Source organism: Copadichromis virginalis, linkage group LG18 (assembly GCF_057382275.1).
Source record: "Copadichromis virginalis isolate Kocher_CV1m ecotype Utaka linkage group LG18, C_Virginalis_male_GT1.1, whole genome shotgun sequence".
Taxonomy (NCBI): domain Eukaryota; kingdom Metazoa; phylum Chordata; class Actinopteri; order Cichliformes; family Cichlidae; genus Copadichromis; species Copadichromis virginalis.
The window spans coordinates 32,675,400-32,699,942 of record NC_140635.1 but is presented as its reverse complement, the minus strand read 5'-3'; the positions used below and the strand labels follow the sequence as shown (position 1 = coordinate 32,699,942).

General features: G+C 41.5%; 1 protein-coding gene across 1 annotated transcript; it reads left to right on the top strand.

Annotated features, from left to right (window-relative positions):
- Nucleotides 1-340: 340 nt before the first annotated feature.
- LOC146688326 (protein Niban 1-like) lies at nt 341-24,542 on the top strand. Its single transcript, XM_085439600.1, has 14 exons — nt 341-493; nt 2,736-2,866; nt 3,004-3,141; nt 3,244-3,361; nt 4,530-4,691; nt 8,560-8,675; nt 9,067-9,171; nt 9,935-10,097; nt 10,254-10,435; nt 11,833-11,979; nt 12,084-12,194; nt 12,732-12,839; nt 12,940-13,051; nt 23,025-24,542. Exons 1-14 carry the CDS (start codon nt 361-363, stop codon nt 24,281-24,283), a joined length of 2,985 nt encoding a protein of 994 aa, XP_085295726.1. The 5' UTR covers nt 341-360; the 3' UTR covers nt 24,284-24,542.
- The last annotated feature ends 1 nt before the right edge of the window (nt 24,543 follows it).

Genomic DNA, 24,543 nt, shown 5'->3' with positions numbered 1-24,543 from the left:
TTAATAACGATCTCTCCGTGAACTGCCACAGATAACCCAAAGATGAGGGACTAAATGCTTGTTATCTTTTCTAACTTGTTCAATAAATGCATCACATAAAAAAATACTTATGTTGTTAGGTAAGGGTATTATGTTAAACATGTCACTCTTGTGCATACCAGCAGATGGCCTTGCAAGGATGGCTGTGACACTTGGGTACAATGTTAAAGTTGGTAGGGGCCGCAGTGACAGATTCCACCTCACATTTTGCTGGCCCCGCCCCACCTCACCACACACTGACTCACAGAGCACAGAGGAAATGAGTTGAGCAAAAGCCTCTTGACACATCAGAGCAGCTCATTCAGTTGACATGTGTTTCCTATGTGTGTTGTGCGCAGATCCTTAAATAACCCCAGTCACCTGTTCTTAACAACCTTCAAAAGAAAGAAAGTAGACATCATGGGAGCATCTTCCTCTGGCTTGCTGGATGAGGCCAAAATCAGCTACATCAAAGGTAACTAAGAAATCACTTTTCTTTTTCAGAGCAGCTCAGAAAAACTTGAATGTCAGTTTTCTAATCCTAAGAAATAGAAGGGAGAGAGTAAAAGTGAAACAGAACCTATAAATGTATGGGCACAATGATAGCAGCTACTTTGGCTTTGTAGTAGTCAAAGTAGTAGCAGTAATAAAAGCAATAGATGTGGTTATTGCAGCTGTATCAATGTAGTAGTAAATTTAAAAATAAACCAAACTGCTACTTTTGTTCGATTGCTTTTAGACAGCATAAATATATTTTTATTAGTCTTCTAGTTGCTAACTTTTAGCAAAAGGCTGACAGGAAACCTGGTTAGAGGTGCGGTGTGTTACAAGGGTCCCCGGAATAATGGGTTGACTGGGGAAATTGCGGTTATTTTGGGCTGGGTACCAGCCTTGACCACCAAGCTAAGAGTGTGACAGTAACCAAGCAAAGGACATTATGCTTTAAAGTCTAATTAAATTATATCTATTTTAATGAATATTTTAACTTTAATAGAAAAAAGTAACAAAACTGATGTGCTCTGTAAATGTTTTTGCTTATTTCTCCATGTGTACATTCCTATACATGTTATCAGCACAGTCACATCCTGTCACTAATCTCCCTTGCAAACTCAAATGTAATTACAGCTATTTCCAACTATTATATTATTATGGGTTGTCAGATCTCTGTCTATCTATGTGTGTCAGTATGTAAGATGAAAGTCAGGCTGGATAGTGGTCTCATACTGTAAACAAATGATTATGATCAATCTACACTGAAGACACCGGATTAAAAACCCGGAACCACAGTCAAAACCCACTTACACACCAGCGTACACAAGCAGGACTTTTGTTAAATTCGGCCACATGACAAATTACTTCACACCTGCACACTGTGGTATTGTTTATATTTGGCCTTTGTATATGTGTGAGGTAGTTGATATATCCTCTCACCCTTTTCAGACATGTACATTATTTCTTCAAATATGCCTGTCTTGTTTTACCTCTCCAAGATTACTTTTTACTTACCATTTATTACTGTTTTTTTTTTTCCCGCCGCCTGTCCCGTTTGGTTCTTTTGCCATCAGAATTATTGTCTGAAGGCCAAGAAAGATGCCCAACGGATTTACTATACCAAGTGGACCATGGACCAATACGGCCATTGGTATTATATATATATATATATATATATATATATATATATATAGGTAGATAGATCGATAATCTATGAGTATATAACAGTAAATACTAAATATTGAATATTATTGTGCAGCTTTAAGTGTTTTGTTAACTGCGTTAAATTTAAAAAAAATCTCCCTGGAGTCCAGTGCTAGGGCAATTTCTATACCTTACCTTACGGTTGTAAGTTTTTTGCTCAAAACATTAAAAAAAGGTTAGGGATGACTATCAAAACAGTGAGCTGACAGAGATATTGGAGTTATGTCAGCCTGATGTCTTAGTGGTCACACTGCTTTCCCATAAAAGTCACAATGAGAGACTTGCTGGGCTGGATTTGAATGGTGAATCGCCTTGTAACCACTTACAGCCATTCATGCAGTGCTGTGTTCTATGCCTTTAAGTGCTATCTAACTACAATGACATTCTCACCTGTGACCCTTTAACTCACGTAGTTATATTAATAAACGAGCATGCACAACATTATAATTCCACATGTATCTTGTGCATTTTATGCTCAGCTCAATAACATCAGGATTATTTTCAACAATATGTATATAACAGTGTGGTGTCTCGCTAACTCTTAATGAAATTTAAAATAACACTTACATTTGGTCCATGCCTGAATGTCAGACAGACTTTAACATGCTGAACAAGCTAGCTAAGTTATATAGCCCATATCTGAAGCAGGCTATGAAAGACATTGGCCTAGCAATTTAAACATTTGTCAGTATAAAAATATTGACAAGTGCAGCTTTAATATGTACATTTCCATCCTTAAAACTAAATTTACCATTCCCAGTTACTCTGCACTTGCAATGGTTTCCTTCAGTGAAGGGTATGTATAAGTTCAAACACTCGTTTTGAAATTAGTTTTTAATATCATGGAGTTTTTAATATCTGTGTAACAATGCACACAGAGAGGAAAACTATGCTGATTACTGTTATAAAAGAATACACATGTAAATATGTGTCATTATGAAAAAAATTGTTCTAAACAAGTTTGAGTAACATCAAACATTATAATAATCCCAACAACAAGCTGTGTTTCTGTATGCATCCAGGACTGGTTGATGGTACATTCCAGAGCTTCAGTGACTTTTACCGTCAGCAGTACTCTGTAGCCTACCTTGGACACTTACACCAGGAGGTGGAGCCTAAGAGAGAGGGGAGGGGGTTATTGCTTACACGGAGGGTAAGAGTTAAATCTTTTCTAACTCAATTCGACTACATATATATTTATGCATGTTGATGCAGCTGGAAAATTGGTCTAAATTTCTAATTATGTTAAAGTTTAACCAGTGTGTGCTTGTGTGTTTGTGCACTGTACAGCCTCAGTATGCTCCTGAGGAGGTGCTGTATGAAGGGAGCATTAAGTTCTCCAACTGGGATGAGCAGCTAAAGAAATGCAGAGAGAGATACATAATTCTGCGAAGAGACTACAAAGCAGAGATACATGATAGCATGGAGGTAACACACAGATTAATACGCTCACACACAGCACGTGAAATTTGCAGTCTAAATGATTTGCATCCTGTGATGAACATTGCTATCTGTGATTCCAATTTTTAGACTTTCAACCGTGGATGTGTGGCTAAGATGGTCCTCCAGCTGACGGGGGCAATTGTTTTCACCAAAGATGACGAATCAAGAGCTCACCTTGAGAAAACCTGTGCCGGAATACTGAATGGTATTTTAGATGTGCAACAGCATGACTGATACTACTCATAGTTTGTCTTCCCAATGAAGATATGATCTGCTTTAACTCAGCATCTCTGAAGTCAGTTAATGAAAATGAAACGACTGTCAGTAGGGAAATGCTCCATGATGAGGGTATGAGTACAGCAAACTGAGTAACACTACAAACTTAATCATTTTAGTACAGATAATTATTTATATATGTAGAACACCTCACACAAGGCAACAACTTGATAACAAGCAGGTTTTAATAAAGAAGTGTAACCTTCAAGGTTTTCCGCTGGATTTAACAAATTCCTGACCGTTCAAAACATATTTGAAGTTTAGCAAGCTGTGATAAAAGGCGGAAAACACCGCAGCCATTAGGATGATTACCAATCAGTGATGCTGACTGCTTGTGTTTGTGAATGTCTAACACTGTGCCACATTGACTTATGGTATAGCATTTTCTTCTTTCCTTTCATAAAGGATCCACCAGTGCAGTCCGTCATTTGTATTAGAGCCTAGATTGTACTAAATTCTTCTAGAGGGAGAGAGATATTTTGAAAATGGAAACAGGAAACATCGAGGAAAGTAAGATTATACAGTGATACACGCTATCTATCAACTGTTCGAAACCACTTGTAAATGTCCTTGGTTTTTTTGTGTTTTTTTAAGAACATTTAAATAAAAAAAGGGTTATAATATTGTAAATGAAATTTACAATAATGAGGTGTCTGAAAAATCAGATTGTGTTGACCCGTTTAAGTGTCAAACACAAGATTTTATAGAAGAGTGTGTACTACTCCTCTCACATAACAGGACAATTTGATCAGAATAGAAGAAAATGTGGAAAGTTGCTAAAGATGATCAAGCTCAACAGAATCTCTAATGAACCTCAAATTCACATGTTCAGGCTGGGTTGGAATTTGATTTCATAACAATCTGTCAAATCAAATACCATGATTCATCATTATTAAGTAAAAAAGGTCACCAGTATCTTTGAAGATGTCCAGTATCTGATAGATTCGATTTAAGTCACTTAATTACATGATAGATAATTTACTAAACAGTCAGAGGCTTATGAGTGTAACATAAACAAAAGCTTCTTTGTTGGACACAAATTAATAGAGAATACAGTCAAACCCACATCAGTAATTTTGTTTTATTTGTGTTTCCAGGAGGAAAGGAGGACTCTTCTTCTGCAGTCGTTAATCCAGATGCATTTGCTGTGCATCTCCACTTGGCTTACACAGGCCACACCTGCTTCCTGTTTCAACAAGAGGAGGAGCGAGATCACTTCCTGTCTGGCCTGAAGACCTGTATTAGACATCGCAACCTTGGTAAACACTCATATGTATGCTTTTGCCGTGGCCCACTTAGCCTTGCTTCAGATGTGCAGGGTAATAACACAAAATAAAGACAAAACAATGTCAAATGCCTGCTTGCACAATCACTGCAAGCTAAGAAATTCCCTAAGCAGTCAAAGCCATCACACGTGTAGATAATTTTAAAAGATGAATCGCTCGCTTTCAAATTATTTGAAATATCCAATTTTTTTTAAAAAAATGACCAGACCCATCAGTTACCTCACTTTTTCTCCCCAAAGGTCTTTAAAAGGTCTTTATATGTTGGTATGACCAAGTGCAATTTGTCTATGTGCATGACTTCTAATTTCTGAGGATGTCCTAGTTCAGAATTATGTGTTTTCATATCAAATGAAAACAGTTTTACAAAGTATGCATCATTCTAACTACTACAAGGTCAACAACAAGTTTGGGTCCATTTCTTGCTCAGTAGCTCTGAATTTTTCTAACTCTCTCCTAAGCTGGTAGTCCTTGCTAATATTTTTGAGCTAAGAGCTCAAAAGGATTTTCAATATTTTGTCATGGTGTGCAGCGCTACATGCTGTTGATTAAATCCAAATACTTTTTACAGTTGTCTAATATCAGATGTGAGTGTAAAATATTTCAAATTGTTGTAGCAGAGTCCTGCTTCTGGTTGGCTCGTCTTTAGTTTGTCATTCATGTTGTGACAGTTGCCCGGGTGACAGATATAAATATTAATGCTGCTGACTTCCTGTGTGGTTAGCTAGGATACAAACCAAAAAACAAACCCCTTCAACTTTAAGCAATAAGGTTGCAAAAACACAGCACATCATATCTGCACAAAGATATCCTCAGCAGGAAATAGCACACAGATGGCCGCCACTGTCTATTTCACTTTAGATGTGTAAAGCCACAGCACTGTTGATGTTGATTTTATTCATCTCAAAGTGATATATCAACCTCTTCTTCCAATAACCATATCTCTTCATTTAAACACTTCCTTGGAATTTTAAGTCTTTGACTTTTTTAAACATTTGATGATGTTCTGGTGTCCCTTCAAAAAAAAAAGCTAGCCTACCTGAAGTACTTCTGCCCCCACTGTACACTTGTATGATATATAACACATAATGTTAATTTTAGATTATTGCAATCTGCCAGTTGTGGTCAGATGTTTACATAAACTCATGAATGCCATGAATAGGCATGAATATCTTGTTAATTTAGGGGGTTTTAATTTTTTTTTTTTCATTTGAGTTACGAATTTGTATTTTCTCTAATCCACACAGGATCATACAGGCTGAAACACACATATATGCACTCATATCCTTATAAATAAAACACAACTTGAACAGGTAGTTGTTGACAGGCTTCTGGCAAATTGTGGTTGGATATTTGACCACTCATCTTGGCAGAATTAGAAGACTTAATTTAAATTGGTATGGTGACAATATTAAACAATAGTCTGTCCAGTTTTTACCCTGCCCTTCACATCATGGTAGCTAGGATAAGGCTTTTAAAGGAATGGAGAATATTTTTGGCCAGGTTTGCAAATTAAATTAAGAGAGTTTAAAAGTATCATGTGGAGGGTATTTACAGATGTCTAAATATTGGACTTTAGAAAGAAATTTTGCAATCATTATTGAAGATTGTTTGGATATCTATTATTTTTAGTGTTTGTGCATACAAACTAGGTTTTACATAGTCTTTTCTAAAATTAGGAAACCTGTCAGTAGCTGCAGTGAGAAAAAATGCACACTGTTTTGTGAATTTAGCAATGACACAGATGCAGACTTGGTATGTTAGTCAGAGCAAATTCAGGGGTGATAGGTAGTGATGGGACTACCTATCATTTGAAACACAGAACTATTTCTATCCATCCATCTATCCATCCATCCATCCATCCATCCAAACCAACTGAGCGAGTCCTTGGGTCTACCTCCTTGCGGTAGGACATTTCCGGAATACCTCACCTAGGAGGTGTCCGGGAGGCATTCTAGTCACATGCTCGAACCACCTCAAATGGCTCTTTCTGATGTGGACGAGCAGTGGCTCTACTTCAAGTCCCTGGTCGAGTCTTCCACTCATTGAAGAAAACTCATTTCTGCCACTTGTATATTTAACCTCATTCTTTCAGTCACTATCCAGAGCTCGTGACCATAGGTGAAGGCTGGAGCGTAGGATTGATGGCTTTGCTTTTATGCTCACCTCTGTCTTCAATTCAATTAGATTTAATTTGATTTCAATTTAAACAAATCACAACAATAGGTGCAAAAAATCACTCAGTGGGTTGAGGAGTATAAAAAACACATGCATCATATTCAATTCAATTCAATTCAATTCAATCTATATAGTTCCAAATCACAACAGAAAAACCCAACAAGAATCATACGATCCCTAATGAGCAAGTGCTTCAGCAACAGTGGGAAGAAAAAACTCTTGGAACAGAAAGAAACCTCCAGCGGAACCAGACTCGGAGAGCGGTGGCTGGCTGGGGGTGTAGAGGGGAAGACAGGACAAAGACAAGCTGTGGAAAAGAGCCAGACAGGGTTTTCGGAACAAACTGTTAAATGTTCAGTTTCTATGCCATATGTCAGAACAAGATCTAGAATGTCATTAAAGTGGTGGGTGGGTTGTTTTATATTTTAAAAGAAGCCAATTGACGCTGTAATTTTTAGTATCTACATGGATGTTAAAATCACCCACAACAATTATTTTATCTGAGCTGAGCACATAATTTAGATAAAAAGTCTGAGAAATCGTTCAGAAACTTAGTAAGGCCCAGGTGGATGACAGATAACAACAAGTAAAACTGTTTTTTGCTATTTCCAGCTAAGGCTAAGAACCAGGCTTTCAAATTAATTAAAACTCTGTCTGGGTGTTTGGTTAATTAACAAGTTGGAGTGGAAGAGTTTTTGAACACCACTCAGACTCAGACAGTCAGGGTTTTCAAACAGGGGGCTAAACGGGGTCTCCAATTCAGTGATCCTGGCCTCCAGAGCTGCAAATAGGCATTTAATTACAAGTATCATTGTTACTAAAGTAGGCCAAGGAGTAAGTAAACATCTGACACAATGAGCAGGAAAGTGCAGGAGGAACAGGTGAAAAGACCATGCTGCTAGAGAGTCTGCTATGAGCTAATCTAAGCGAATCCCTAGAGACACATTTAGTGAATACTGTCAATATAATTAGCAGATCAATCAACAGAGAATGGATATTGTATAAAGTATGTGAAGACTATACTTTGAGATAAGATGTTGTCTATATGTTTTTAAGTAAAATCTATGCTATCTAATCAAAACTATATCTTCAGTCGATGTCAGCAGCATCCCATGTGTAAAATGTCTCTTCCTCTCCTGAAATATCTGATGGTTTACCAGAATCGCTTTGAGGCTGACCAAAAGTCAAATAGGAAATGGCCGCATGCTGTTTTTTTTTTAAAATTTATTTATTTTTAATTTTTAGCAGGATATGATTCATGACTTTCTGTTCCTTAAACTTCTGCAGAAAAAAAATCTGAAACAGCTCAAGGGAAACTACACTACAAGACATGTTTTTTAGTGAATTAGCAAAAGAAAAAAAAGAAAAAAAGAACAAAAAAATTAGAGATGTGAAAATGGTCAGATGTGTTGTAATGAGAATGGAATATTGATGTCAGGGATCCACCGAGGATACAGGATCAGCACAATTTCTACCAAACTAAAATGACTAATGACAAAATACTAAGAATTAAGTATTTTAATACTTACCACACTTGTAGATCATTTTAAGCCACGGGTGTTCTAATAAGAATGGGATACTGATTTCAACTTTCAAAAATAAAGGGACAGGATGAGCATGCCACCAGATTCTTTCAGAATAATAACAAAATCCCTACTTCCTGCAGACCCGTGGTGTAATTCATCATATGAGAATCAAGCATATGCACGAGCCCTCCGACTCTACCGACAAGACAAAGGATGCTATGAATCCTGGGAAATGCTGCTGGGCACTGAGGAACAAGTTTGTACACACACACACATTAAAACTTTAAGCCTGTCTGTGTTCTTCATTTCACTTTAGTTCAATTTATTTTTATAGTGCTAAATCACATTAATAGTTATCTCATGGCACTTTTTTTTCTAAAGACCCTACAATAACATGCAAGAATTAGAAAACTCCAATAATCAGATGTCCCACTACGAGCAAGCATTTGGTGACAGTTAGAAGGAAAAACTCCCTGAACCAGGCACAAGGAGGGAAAACCTCCTTGTGCTGCAACCAGTTAGAGTGTAGGGAAGGGAGACAGCAGAAAAGACAAACTGTGGAAAAAAGACAGAGATTAGCAATAATTTATGATTAAATGCAAAGTGTTGTAAAGACAAAGCCATAAACAGTGTGCTTGTGTATGTAGGTGCTTGCCTCCCAGGTGATGGAGGAAGTGTTGCCATGGTTACACAGTCAGCTTCAGTCCAGGATAAAAGGCAAGAAGACTGAAAAGATACGGCAATGGCTCGCAGTAAGTAAAAATATGACACCAAGTCTCTGCAAATTCTGAGTCTATCTATTTATGAAATGTTCCTGTTCAGGATTGTTTTAGTACTATGTCACTCGTTTAGCATGTATGTGTAGCATTTAGCAATATTCTAACTAACACTACTGAATGGTACGGTAAAAGATGATCAAAGCATTAAGCAACATTCACAGGAATTATCATCTAATCAAGCAGTTCTGAGCAGCTTGCGAACATATGAGGTAATGAGCTGCTTTGTAAGATGTGTTTAACAATATATTTATATTTAGCAATACATAGGGGTATTTCTTTTACTACACTTTTTCTCCATGGCCATTTATGCAAATTAGAACAATGTTCAAAAATGTAAACAAATATTTAGATAGCTGTCTAAAGATAATGTAATGTGTCATTGGCATATTTAAATATAAACCTTGTATTACAAAAGTCCCTATTGTAATCAACTGGGGATCTTAAGCAAAAGTTCCTTGTTATGCTGCCCCCACGTGGTCAAAAAATAGCATTTTTTAAAGTGAACTTCAAGACTTTTTCTTTCTTTAGAAATGATATAATCTGATACCATACCAATCTGATCTTCTCAGAATGCTACCTAACTTATCAGAATTAAGGGAATTATCTGACAGCAAGTATCTTTGAACTACAACACTATTATCTTTTACCCCGTGTTCCAACAAATTGTGTGTGGCAGTTTTAGCATCAGTTTTTAATCTCTCTGTTGCACAGTGTATTAATTTGTTTGTATGTATAGACAGTGCAAGCAACCCACACGTTGGTGCTGGAAAAGCTGACTGCAGGTCTGGAGGCTCTGAAGAAGGAGTGCCGTGAGACAGCATCAGACAATCAGGCACTCATCAGATCCAATCTGGACCAGATAATGTCCTCTCACTTGTTCCTGGAGCAAAAAGTCAGAGGTACACATTGTTTGACTAATCTCATCTGAAAATGCCTAGAAAATGAGTGACTGTTTTTAATGGCTAAACTCAGCTAAATCCATATTAAGCTACAAACTGAGCGTCTAGCCATGGTTCAGCTTTTGTGCACATTTTGTGAATCTGTATCTGTTTCAGCATGTGTATGTGAAGAGGCAGAGAAAGTGTGCAGTGAGTCTGTAGCACCCTACATGTCCTCCATCCTTGAAGCACTTACCGAGAACATAAGCGGAGGTATTCTTGGGATGCAGCGCACGCTGAAAACACAGATGGATTCGGCCTTTTTACACAAAAACGAAGGGACACAGGAGACAAAGAAGGTGAGAGAGGACTTGTTTTTAGTTACCCTAAAGTATTTGTGTGGCAGCCAAAATAAGAGCTGTTCCAATTCTCCAAATACTGAAGAAAGAAGTTTGAATGCTGCCTTTATCGTTTCCTTTAACATAGGATACAGTGCACCATCCTTTATGAAAACGGAGGTGAAAACACTCCCATAATTTACTACAATGGACTATCTGACAATTATGAACACAGTCGACATAAGTGGAGCAGATCATGTAAATGTTATTTGTACAGTAGCTGCATTTTCCATTTCATTCCAAACCTCTTGATATATTTACAATTTTTACCAACAGTTTGTTAAGCTCAGAGCTGAATATCACCAGGAGCCTCTAAACACTCAATGTGAAGACTGAGTGAAGAGTTTGAGGTTTTAGCAGTAACAAGAGCAATAGCAACTTTGAGCCATCCATGCAAAGTGCAGATTACGAATTCATTCTGATAACATCACCCCTTCTAAAAGTAAACTCTCCTAGTAGCAACTATCACAACCACAATGGGCATAAGACATGATTTTATGGTTTGTTTGTTTTGGGTTTTTTTGCATTTGATTTCATGCAAGATGTTAGTAAATGTTAGTAAACCTATGGCCACGAGCTGTGGGTAGTGACTGAAAGAACGAGATCCCGGATACAAGCGGCAGAAATGAGCTTCCTCCGAAGGGTGGCTGGCCTCTCCCTTAGAGATAGGGTGAGAAGTTCGGCCATCCGGGAGGGGCTCAGAGTAGAGCAGCTGCTGCTCCACATCGAAAGGAGCCAGCTGAGGTGGTTCGGGCATCTGACAAGGATGCCCCCTGGGCGCCTCCTGGGTGAGGTGTTCCAGGCATGTCCCACCGGGAGGAGGCCCCGGGGCAGACCCAGGACACGCTGGAGAGATTATATCTCTCGGCTGACCTGGGAATGCCTTGGTATTCCCCCGGATAAGCTGGAGGAGGCGGCTGGGGAGAGGGAGGTCTGGGCCTCTTTGCTTAGGCTGCTGCCCCCGCGACCCGGCCTCAGATAAAGCGGATGAAGATGGATGGATGGATGGATGTTAGTAAATCTGGCCATAAATGTTCCTTCTTCTTTAAAGTGCCAGCCTTTGTAATGAAGGGATATTTTTCACAGGCTGTTCTCATTTACATAATCTCCATAAAACAGAACACAGTGTGGCATTTTGTACTCCATCTTCCTCATATTGTAGTTTCAACACAGCTGGGACATTTTCATTAAGGTTAGACTTTTGGAAGGCACCCATTGTGCTGCTTTTGTGCCATCTTGAAGAGGGTCTCATTTGAAATCAAGAAACACAAGATGTTTGAAGTTGAAGATGTCTGAAGTTTTTGCTTGCCCAAATTTTCAAAAGTGCTGACAGAAAGCATTTGCTCTATTTCTTTTAGGCCTTGTCCAGTCTACGATCAATGCGTCTAGATCAGTGCTACAAGCAGGTGGAGAACCTGACAGAGAAACTCGAAGCCTTAAAAGAGCGATTTGGATTGAGCAGCATTCATAGACTGGTTCACTATGCAAGTCTGGAGATGGAGCTGGTATGAAGCACAATCTTCAGTATAGACATGGCCTCTCAAGGAGCCTAAAAGTAGAAAAGATTGACGTGAGCCGTTTTTTAGTGTTTGCTGTGTGTGTGTTACAGTTGCTGGACAGTGCTGTCTACACCTTGGAACAGTTCCTCCAGTCATCAGCCAGACTGCAGCCCACTCAGGTTCCTGTTAAGCTGAACAGGGCTACAGAAAGAGTGCTGAAGGTAAATAAGTTAATTATTTTGAATTAAATTTTTATTTAATAAAAAATCTATCATGTGTGATCAGAAGATTTCTGAAGGAACTGTATAGACCGTGTATTTTAGAAATCCAAATAAATGAAAGATATGTGATTTTCATAAAATAAGGAATAAATATGCTTAGATACACCATTAAAATGTTACACACTGAAACAAAATGATGTGTGCATTCTAGTGGGAACCCTGGACTCTGGTCCCAAACCCTAAAAACATGTCTTTGTAGCAGGTGTAGTGCGCAGCTTGTTAAACCTGGAAAGCCCTGAGAGACTATTTGAAATCTACAAAGAAAAAGTATTTGTGTCACTGACAACTTGTGTTTTTATGTGGGTCAGTTGCAAATTGACACACTACAAGTTCAATTGCGGATTCAGACAGCAAAGTAAACTAACCTGTCACAGTGATAAGTAACTTGTTCCTGTTTTCTAGTGTGCCCCACAAATACAATACAATCTTTGCTCAAAAGTGAGTATTACAAAAAATCTTGCTTGTGTGTGTGAGTAGCAGCTGGACTATGACAGCAGGGTAGTCCAGAGGAGGCTGTACGAGGAAGCCCTGCTGGAGATCACTCTGCCTACTCTCACCAGGAAGATGGACAGCAAGTGGAAAACTGTAGGTCAACCTGCTGCTACTTCACTCTGTCTGACTCTATCGTGTGTTATTGATATTTTATATTCTACAAAGCATGGACTGTCTGGTTTTCTGTGTCTAGGAGCTGCAACAGTTTGAGCAGTACATTTTCGCTGACTACAGCAGTTTTATCCTGGTTCATAACATTTACGATGATGTTCTGAAAACCATTCTCAGCAAGCAGATAGAGACAGGTAAATATTGATATTGATATTGATCTTTGTTTGTGCATTGGTATAGATTTTGTTTCTTCTTTTTTCTGGTATTCTCTCCTAGGCTACAAGGAGACAGGTTACAAATTAAACGAAAATCCTGGACTCATTTTATTTACATGGTTTTACCTCAGAGAGAAGCATCATTGTGAATCTATAAATTGTAAGGATTTGGTCACTTTTACCCTGTCATGAAGCATCTTCAACCTATTCTTGGATGACAGTGCATCCAAGCCCATTCATCAGGCACAGAGAACACTCATTTTCTGCTTCTAAATTGAAACTGAGGTTATTGTACACAGCCCAGAAAACCTTAGAAATATGGTATCTAATCAGATTCTTGCTCTGGATGGCATTACCTTGGCCTCCAGTAACGCTGTGAGGAACCTTGGAGTCATTGTTGACCAGGATATGTCCTTCAATGCACATATTAAACAAATATGTAGGACTGCTTTCTTCCATTTGCTCAATATCTCCACAAGTCTCAGAGTGACGCTGAAAAACTAGTTCATGCATTTATTACTTCTAGGTTGGACTACTGTAATTCATTATTATGAGGATGTCCTAAAAACTCCCTAAAAAGCCTTCAGTCGATCCAAAATGCTGCAGCAAGAGTCCTGACAGGGACTAGAAAGAGAGAGCAGATTTCTCAGATATTGGCTTCGCTTCATTGGCTCCCTGTTAAATCCAGAATTAAATTTGAAATCCTGCTCCTCACATACAAGGCCCCATCTTATCTTAATGACCATATCACCCTTTTAGAGTACTTCGCTCTTGCACTGCAAACTTACTTATGGTTCCAAGAGGATTTAAAAATAGTAAAAAAGTAGTACATCGTACTTGTATGATTAGGCTTAAAACCTTCTGTAACAAACCACGGCAGACACAGCAGACCTGGTGACATTTTTATGCTCTTAAGCATCCTTTATTAACTCTCACACGTTGCTATTCACACCACAGCCAGCTTAACATACCGACAACAACAAGAACCACACTCAGGACCCAGTAGTATTTAAGCAGGGTGGTGTGATGACCCGATGCAGCTCCAGTGCGTTGGCTTCTCCTCCAGCTGTGCCACAACCACGCCTGCCACACTTTCCTTTTTCTAAAGCGTATAGTTAGACAGTAATCAGGTGACCCTGAATCCTCCCTTAGTTATGCTGCAATAGATGTAGGCTGCTGGGGGATTCCCATGATGCACTGAATATTTCTTCTTCACTCACTATGTGTTAATAGACCTCTCTGTATTGAGTCATACTTGTTATTAATCTCTGGCTCTCTTCACAGCATGTCTTTTATCCTGTCTTCCTTCTCTCACCCCAACCAATCACAGCAGATGGCCCCGCCCCTCCCTGAGCCTGGTTCTGCCAGAGGTTTCTTCCTGTTTAAAGGGAGTTTACCTTCCCACTGTCGCCCAAGTGCTTGCTCATAGGGGGTCATATGATTGTTGGGTTTTTCTCTGTAGTTATTATTGTTTATATATATCTTACAATTTGAGTGGTTTGGAAAAACGTGCTTCATATCTAATTCCATTCAATTTAGTTCAGTTTTATTTCTATAGCACTGAATCACAACAACAGTTGCCTCAAGGTGCTTTATATTGTATAGTAAAGTAAAGTAAAGTAAAGACTTAATAATACAGAGAATCCCAACAAAAATCATATTACCCCCCCTATGAACAAGCGCTTTGGTGACAGTGGGAAGGAAAAACAGCAGAATCAAACTCATTGAGGAGCAGCCATTTGCTGCGACCGGGTGGGGGTGTGGGGAGGAAGACAGGAAGAGAGCCAGAGATTAATTATGACTAATATTTGAATGCAGAAACCTGTATAAAGACATAGTGAGAAAAAGGTTAGTGAAGAATAAACACTCTCCCCAGTGCATCAAGGGAAGCCCCCTCCCGCAGCTTAGACCTAAGCCTGATCTTTACAAGAGGGTGTCTGTCTCTCCAATCCAAACTGGAAGCTGGTTCCATAGAAGAGGGGCCCAAAAGAAGGCTCTCCCTCCCATTCTACTTTTAAACACCCTAGGAATCACAATTAAGCCAGCAGTCTGAGAACAAAGTGCTCTGTTGGTGTGATACGATAACTATGAGGTTTTTAAGATAAGATGGGGCCGGTTCTTCAAGACCTTTTACGTGATAAAAAGGTTTTTAAATTCAATTCTGGATTTAACAGGGAGGCATTGAACAGAATCCAGGATGAGAAAAATATGCTCTTTCTTTGTGTAATGGGGAAGGCTTTAGGACCCAGGGGACTCAATGGAGGGCATAAAAGAGGGCGTAGTAACAGGTGCTGACGATTCCCACTGACAAGCGGCTGTGAGTAATGGATGCGTGAGTAGGTGAAGAGCCGAGAAGTTTAATCGCCTACGACGCAAACTGTGGTTTTAAACCTCTATAGATGAGGTTCAAGTAGTGATTTCTGTGGAAGAAAAGGCCAAGACAAATCAGGTGTGCAGCAAATACAGTTGCCTACTCGAGGGCAGGCTGCACATGCGACCTTGTCACTGTTTTTTTCCTCCTTCTCTGTATGGTTGTGTTTTGTTGGTTTTAGCAGGTCACCGTTTTTAATTATTTTTGTTGTTTTATTTCGGGTTTTGTTTATTTTTATTGGGTTGGTGCAATACTAAGCGGGCAACGTGCAATCCCTGAGTGGGGCTCATACCTCGGGGGAATGAGGATTTTTTAGTGGTGCTCTGTGTGTGGATTTGCCGTGATTAAGGTTTATTAAGAGTGCTTTTGTATTACCACCGTCTATTGCCTGAACTAGCACTTAGTGCATGCTATAAGTGTTCGGTTGGGCCTTTTTATGTTTGAGGTGGATTTGTCTCTTTTAGAGTGACGAGCACCTGGGACCGCCAAGGAGGAACAAACCCTCAGGTGATAGCTTCGTTGCTGGCAAGGTTGCACCGCTACTATTTTTTTGTTGTAGCGATGTTTTAGGTTTTTTTTTCTTTTTCTCAAAACTTTGGTGTCTTGTCATGTTAATAAATTGTTGAACATCTTTTACTGATATTGACCCTCTTGTCCTGTTTATTCTGGATTCGATCCTGTGAGAGTTTTTTTTTGGTCTGAAAGTTCGTACTAGTCATAAGAGAGGCCCACAGTGGTTACTTGGTGCCTTATACCACGCTACATTAATTGGCGTTGTCGACAGAATCTAGGTCATATCAGTTACGGTGTTTGGTTTTTATTTTGACGGTGGCCCTGCTTATTTTAGGAAGAATATTAAAGGAGAGGAGGGAAAGAAAAAAAACAGTGACATTTTCTACGGAGGGGAAGCCAACACTTGGACTGCTGTGGGGATAATAGACCTCCGTCGCCGACCTTATGGATGACGTACAGGCCCTTTTGGAGCAGCTGCAACAGCTAAAAGCAGCAAATGAACAGTTGAGGGACCAATTACAGGAACGTTCTCCTGTGACTGGCCAAGTGCCAGACCCAGTGCCAGGTCCATCTACTGTGCCCTCAAATATGAATTCAATAAATGAAGATTCCAATGTGTGTTACGTTTATGCACCTCGGGAGCGTAAATGCCCAAGGTTCACCGGTAAACTGTCAGTGGACTTGTTAACGGTTGACCAGTGGGTGGAAGAAGTACATAGGTGCTTGGAGATTCGTCCTATGTCAAGAGCAGCACAAGTGATGTTTGTGATGGACCATCTTGATGGCAGTGCCAAATCGGACGTCTGTTTTCATTCGAGTATCAGCAGAGACACTCCTGACAAGATCTTTGATATTTTGGTCGAGAACTATAGCTGCACTCAGTCATATGTAGCTGCCCAGCTACAGTTCTTCCAGCGCACCCAGCGAGAAGGGGAATCTCTGCGAGATTACTCTCATGCTCTTAAATCTCTAATGGACATTGTAAGCTGTAAGACACCAGGTGGTATTCCAAATTCTGACATATTGTTAAGAGATCAGTTTACTGAACATGTCCATGATGATATGCTGCGTAGAGAGCTGAAACAGCGGGTCCTCCAAACACCAGACCTGTCCTTTCTTGCCCTACGCAGTATTGCCCTTAAGTGGGCTGATGTAGGGAGGCAGGGAGGGAAAACTAGGCCCCGAGCCTATTCCTGTGATACGAATTGCCAGGTAGTAGAGGGAGTTAATGCAGAGATGCATGCAGTCACCCTCGGGTCTAATGATGACATTCTACAGATAAAAGAGTGCCTTCGTAAACAACAGGTTCAATTGGATACGCTTATGAAGCAGATGTCGGTCCATTTCTCACAGCCGTCTCAGACTAACATCCCCTCGATCTCTCCCACCACTGGGCCCTTTCGTTTCCAGGCAGATGGAAAGCCAATTTGCCATCGGTGTGGTAGGGCTGGTCACATTGCCAGGTTCTGTAGGGTCAAACATCTAGCCACGAAGAACAGTGGTGGGTCTCATGCTGACGCACATGCACACAGTCAGGTTGTGGAACAAGGCCCTGAGTCTCAGCTGTCGGGAAACTAGGTCCCTCTGGTGCAGAGAGCCAGGCATCGGGAACAGGGTTTGTAGGCTCAGCTGAAGTTGTTATGGGAGATCCCTCTCGCTTAATTGGAAATTGTCCAGTGGTGGAAATAGAAATGGGGGGTGTTATAGTTCCCTGTCTTTTGGATACTGGGTCCATGGTCACCACTATTCGAGAGAGTTTCTTTGAGAAGCACTTTAGGCCGCAGGGGGTGGGGCACTTAAAGAAATGCCAATGGTTACGCCTCAGGGCAGCTAATGGGTCGAAAATCCCCTATATAGGCTACATGGAGCTTGATGTGACTGTTTTTGGCGGCATCCTGACAAAAATGGGCGTGTTAGTGGTGGAGGACCCTCGAGATGGTAGCGTTCAGCAGCCACAGAGTGTGCCTGGTCTCTTGGGGATGAATATCATTAGCCGTTGTTACCACCTACTCTCGGAACAGTTCGGCCCTCGTCTGTTTGAATCCCCTGCCCTTGAAAATGCCAATAAGACGTGGAAAGAGACACTTCATAAGTGTCAGCGCATTGAGGCTTTGAATACATCCGGGTATTTAGGTAAAGCAAAAGTCTATGGTCGAGCTGTTTGTGTCCCTGCTGGGTCGTTGAAATGGATACGCACTAGTTGCCCCTCTGCTGCTAATATTAATTTCCCATCAGTGCTCCTGGAGCCTATAGCGACGGGTAATCCCCTGCCGGGGGGCATCTTGGTTTCTCCGGCCCTCATTTCTGTTGAACAAGGTGTGGTTGACATTCCGGTGGTTAATGTGGGAACTGAGGATGTTTGGTTACCGCCTTGTACACAACTAGGCGAGTTGCATCTGGTTGACCCCCCATCATCTGGGAACCCTGTCGTTATCGCAGAGTCTGAGGACTCCACGCTGCCGATAACGATGCACGAAGTGACCGTACAGGCGCATTCGCACTTTGATGTTTCTGAACTCTCATGGCCTACTTTGTCCAATGAACAGGTCCAACAAGGAGTGTCACTTTTGCAGAAGCATTGTTCAGTTTTTAGTCATGGGGAGGGAGATTTAGGATGTACCACATTGGTGGAACATGAGATCCCTTTAATGGACGATGCCCCAGTGCGACAGCGGTATTGTAGGCTCCCACCTTCTCAGTATGAACAAGTGAAAGCTCATATTAAAGATTTGTTGGATCGGGGAGTAGTGCGTTTAAGCAGTAGCCCTTATTCTTCCCCAATTGTGGTGGTTTTCAAGAAAAATGGGGAGATTAGGCTGTGTGTTGATTACCGTTTGCTTAATGCCAAGACACGGAAAGATGCTTATCCCTTACCCCGTATTGAGGAGTCATTAGATGCCCTGACGGGAGCACAGTGGTTCTCTACATTGGACCTTGCAAGTGGGTATAATCAAGTACCAGTGGCCGAGAAGGACAAAGCCAAGACTGCTTTCTGTACCCCTTTTGGGTTGTTCGAATTCAATCGAATGCCATTTGGGCTTTGTAATGCCCCTAGCACCTTTCAGCGGCTAATGGAGCGGATTTTTGGGGACCAAAGTTTCCAGTCCCTCTTATTGTACCTGGATGATATCGTGGTGTTTTCATCCTCTTTTGAACAGCATTTGGAGCGTCTTGACTTGGTCTTAACGCGGCTGAAAGAGCACAATCTAAAGTTGAAGCTGGAGAAGTGTCACTTTTTCCAGCCAGAGGTTCAATACCTCGGGCATGTGATATCGGCTTCTGGGGTGGCGACCGACCCCTCTAAGATTAGTGCAGTGGCTGGGTGGGCGCGACCGACTACTTGTATAGAGCTACAGTCATTTTTGGGATTTGCCTCATATTACCGGCGGTTTGTCAAGTATGCTGCCCCGCTTCACCGGCTGGTGGGCGAGCTGGGAGGTACCAAGAAGAAACGTAGAAGTGGTACCAGTGGGCCAATGGGCCAATGGGTCACCTTTGGAGTGAGGAATGTGAGAATGCATTCCAAACATTAAAAAGGTTGCTGGTTAGTGCCCCAGTATTGGCCTATGCCGACTTTGCTAAACCTTTCGTCCTTGAGATAGATGCCAGTCAGGCAGGGTTAGGGGCAGTACTATCCCAGGAGCAAGAAGGGAAGAGACGGCCAGTTGCTTTTGCTAGCCGGGGCCTGCGACCTAGTGAAAGGAATATGTCCAATTATAGCTCTAGAAAGTTGGAATTTTTGGCTCTAAAATGGGCTGTCACTCAAAAGTTTCGGGAGTATTTGTTGGGAAATAAGTTTGTCGTGTTCACAGATAACAATCCTCTCAGTTATTTGCAGACTGCTAAATTGGGAGCTGTAGAGCAGCGATGGGCCTCAGAGCTAGCTGTGTTTAATTTTGAGATTAAATACAGGCCAGGTCCCAGCAACCGCAATGCTGATGCGTTGTCACGGCAGCTACACCCACAGAGTTCATCTGGCCTGCTTCCAGGGGTGAAGATCCCACAGACAGATGTGCAAGACCAGACAGATGTGGGGCAGCTGGGAGATGCTGTTGCTGCTACGTGTAGGGCCATAGGTGCATTTCCATCCCGACCTAAAGCTGACTTAATATCCCTTCAAGCTGCCGACCCGGTAATTGGCCCTTTCTTACAGTATTGGGAAAGTGGGAGGCTGCCTACTAAACAGGAAATGGGAAATGTAAGTAAGGGAGTGAAAAAGTTGTTGCAACAGTGGCCCAGAATCAAGTTGAAGGAAGGTGTCTTGTATCGTCAAGTTCAGACACCTGGTAATGGCAAAGTTTTGCTTCAACTGTTGCTACCCCAGTGCTTGCAAATAGAGGTTCTAAGAAGTTTACATGATGATCATGGTCATCAAGGCATTGGACGCACTACCAGCCTGGTGAGAGAAAGGTGTTTTTGGCCTTTTATGGCACGAGACATTGAGAAATATTGTCAGGAGTGCGATCGTTGTGTCTTGGCAAAGGCTGTACAACCAAAGGTTCGCACATTTAGGGGGGGTTTGGTGGCCGCTAAACCCCTGGAAGTCATTGCCATTGATTTCAGTGTTTTGGACAAGTCTAGTGATGGGCGTGAGAATGTACTTGTGGTCACTGACGTGTTTTCGAAGTTCTCTCAAGCATACCCTACAGTAGATCAACGGGCAAGTACAGTGGCACGGGTGTTAACTGAAAAATGGTTTTATATCTATGGGGTCCCTAAGCGTATCCATAGTGATCAAGGAAAGAGCTTTGAGGGAGATTTGTTGAAACGTCTGTGTCACCTGTATGGCATAGACAAAAGCAGGACCACGCCATATCACCCTGAAGGCAATGGACAATGCGAGAGATTTAACAGAACACTCCATGATCTGTTGCGCACACTCCCTACTGATAAGAAAAGAAAGTGGCCGCAATACTTGCCACAGGTATTGTATGCTTACAATACCACAGAACATCAGTCTACTGGTTTTTCACCGTATGAGCTTATGTTTGGCCAGAAGCCCCAGTTGCCTGTTGATTTCCTACTGGGGGCTTCCCAGTCGGAATCAATGTCTAGATCTGCGCAGGAGTGGGTGGAGGAGCATAAACAACGTTTAAGCTCGGTTTATGTGCATGCGAGAGAACAACTCCAACAAGCTGCAGAGAGGAGAAATAAACATTTTCAGCCCACAGTTATTTCCCTTCTCCCCCCAGGTACTTTGGTTTATCGGAAAAGTCACCCTTTAGGCCGCCATAAGATCCATGATGCCTGGGATTCTACGGTGTATGTTGTTGTGCAGAGTATGGACAAAGAAGGCAGGGTTTATAAAATACGCCCTAGAGATCATTCAGGCCCTGACAAAAACTTAAATCGGGCAGAGTTGAGAGTAATACCTTTGGGTACTATGGCACCTGCTCCAGACCAACATCCCCTCGCTGACCCAGGGCTGGTACTTGAGTCACCCCAGCAATCAATATCGGATATACCAGATGATGACAGTGAGGTGGGTGGAGTTATACTCGCCATGGCTCCAAACCCACCCAGAGATCAGCTACCCTTGGTATCGGTTTCAGAGCCTGTTGGTGAAACTAGGAGTCTAGGCCTGAGCAACCTGAACCCTGTAACCCTAGTTCCAGAACAGCCAAGGGAAAGTGGGATTGATAATAGGGAGAATGTTCCAGAGCAGGACCCGGGAAGAGTTCAGGAGCGGCCTAAAAGAAGTACAGCAGGAAAACATTCAAACCCCTTTAACCTCCCGCGGTCAGTAAATTCGACGGTTGTTTTTCTCACCGGTGATTCACAAAGTTCCCCTGTCCATAATGGTTTGCCCCAAAATGTATTTAGGCCCTGGCAGTAAGTGGTCGCCGGGATGGTGACCTTTTAAAATGAGGGCAATTGTAATGGGGAAGGCTTTAGGACCCAGGGGACTCAATGGAGGGCATAAAAGAGGGCGTAGTAACAGGTGCTGACGATTCCCACTGACAAGCGGCTGTGAGTAATGGATGCGTGAGTAGGTGAAGAGCCGAGAAGTTTAATCGCCTACGACGCAAACTGTGGTTTTAAACCTCTATAGATGAGGTTCAAGTAGTGATTTCTGTGGAAGAAAAGGCCAAGACAAATCAGGTGTGCAGCAAATACAGTTGCCTACTCGAGGGCAGGCTGCACATGCGACCTTGTCACTGTTTTTTTCCTCCTTCTCTGTATGGTTGTGTTTTGTTGGTTTTAGCAGGTCACCGTTTTTAATTATTTTTGTCGTTTTATTTCATGTTTTGTTTATTTTTATTGGGTTGGTGCAATACTAAGCGGGCAACGTGCAATCCCTGAGTGGGGCTCATACCTCGGGGGAATGAGGATTTTTTAGTGGTGCTCTGTGTGTGGATTTGCCGTGATTAAGGTTTATTAAGAGTGCTTTTGTATTACCACCGTCTATTGCCTGAACTAGCACTTAGTGCATGCTATAAGTGTTCGGTTGGGCCTTTTTATGTTTGAGGTGGATTTGTCTCTTTTAGAGTGACGAGCACCCGGGACCGCCAAGGAGGAACAAACCCTCAGGTGATAGCTTCGTTGCTGGCAAGGTTGCACCGCTACTATTTTTTTGTTGTAGCGATGTTTTAGGTTTTTTTTCTTTTTCTCAAAACTTTGGTGTCTTGTCATGTTAATAAATTGTTGAACATCTTTTACTGATATTGACCCTCTTGTCCTGTTTATTCTGGATTCGATCCTGTGAGAGTTTTTTTTGGTCTGAAAGTTCGTACTAGTCATAAGAGAGGCCCACAGTGGTTACTTGGTGGCTTATACCACGCTACATTTGTAGTCCCTTGTCAGTACTCCTGCGGCAGCATTTTGGATTGACTGAAGGCTTTTCAAGGTGTTTTTAGGACAGCCTGACAATAATGAATTTTCTACTCCGTGTAGAAAATTCCCGTGTAAAAAAAAAAAGGGTTCTGAAAACCTGTACATCCATTAGGCAGCTGACAGAATGAAGTGCTCTGTCCTATAATGAAACCTGTGACAAATACTGAATATGAACTGGAACATTCCTGTTTGGTCCAAACATAAATTATGATTTTGTCTCTTCCTCATTATCAGCTGTCCAGGATGCAGCTAGTAAGAAAAGCAACAATCTCCTGTTGGACACTTCAGATCTTGCAATTAGTCAGTACAGTTTGCTGGGACAGACGCCTCCAAACTCTGCACCAGACAGCCCATCTGTTCATGCCCGACGGTCCTCCTCAGCCATGCCCACCCAAGAAACAATTTCTGCAGTGGAAGAAAAAAGTCAGACAGTTGATGTTTGCCCCCAGAGGAAGACAGAAGGTAACACTGATAGTGAATGTGACCAGACACATGTCTCTGACCAGAGCACAGTGCTTCTTTCTCCAGTTATTATCGTGACACAACAGTTGGATGAAACTGGCAGCAAAGAGGACCTGTTCCTGAAGGAAACCATAGAAGTTCAGATCACAACTGATGCATCTTCTACAGCAACAGAGCCAACAATAGCAAACAGATCAGACACAGATGCAAATGTTACATATGAAGTCAATGCACCCAAGTTATCTGCTGAACAAGGACCGACCATCCCAGACTCTCTGGAGTCGTCCCCTCTGGTCTCACCTCAGACAACAGAGATCCAAGTTCAAAGTGAACCTGCTATGCCTGACCTTTCAGTCTCAAATCAGCCATCAGAAGAGGATTCTTCCATCCAGCCTGCCTTACCATCACACCCACCTGATGCAGATAGTCCAGTACAAATCAGCCTCGGATCACTAAGTGAGGCAATTGCTTGCAGTTCCTCAGAACCTTCTGTTATGCCAATGATGGGACAGCAGACCACTGACAGAGCAGTCTATTTGACAGGAGAACTTAAAGACAATTGGGAGGTGGAGAGAGTAAAAGAGGAGAAACACAAAGATGAAGCAGAAATTGAGGGGCGTGAGACAATTCAAGCATGGGAAGAACAGAGAGAGAAAGAAGAGGTAACAGAGGAAGAAACAGGTGAGGGGCAGATGGAGATCCAAACAGGAGGTGAGCCTGCTGATGACAGCTCATCTGGATCACCAGTGGAGACCACCACTGCCTTAAACACAGAGCAGAAAAAGAATAAAGAGATGATGGAGGAAGAAGTGCCAAGCAGTGAACTCAGGATTGAAAATAAAAAGGATGAAGATGAAGCAGTCACAGAGGAAGGAGATTCTACAGAAGAAAAAAAAGAAGAGGATACACCAGTAGAGAGTGCTAATGAGCTACTTTCGGACAGCGTGGCTTGCATCAGAGAACTTGTGGTTGAGATTATTGAGATAGAAACAACAGTCTCCCCTGTTGCTGACAGTAGCAACAATCTCTGAAACAAGCATTAAAACAGCAAGAGCAGTTCCAGACCAATGATTCCCAACCAGATAAAAGTCACTTCAATAAGCCTTACATTTTCTAATTATTCCAGACAGAAATTTGTGCTGATTTAATTAATGTGCTGTGTTTTCATACAACAGTAAACTGAAAAATGGAATAGTTTGTCATTCTATTGTAACTCTTTTGTTGCTTTTTTTGATTCTATATTTTCTATAACAATTGCATTGAATCATCCAAATAAAGATGTTAAACTTGT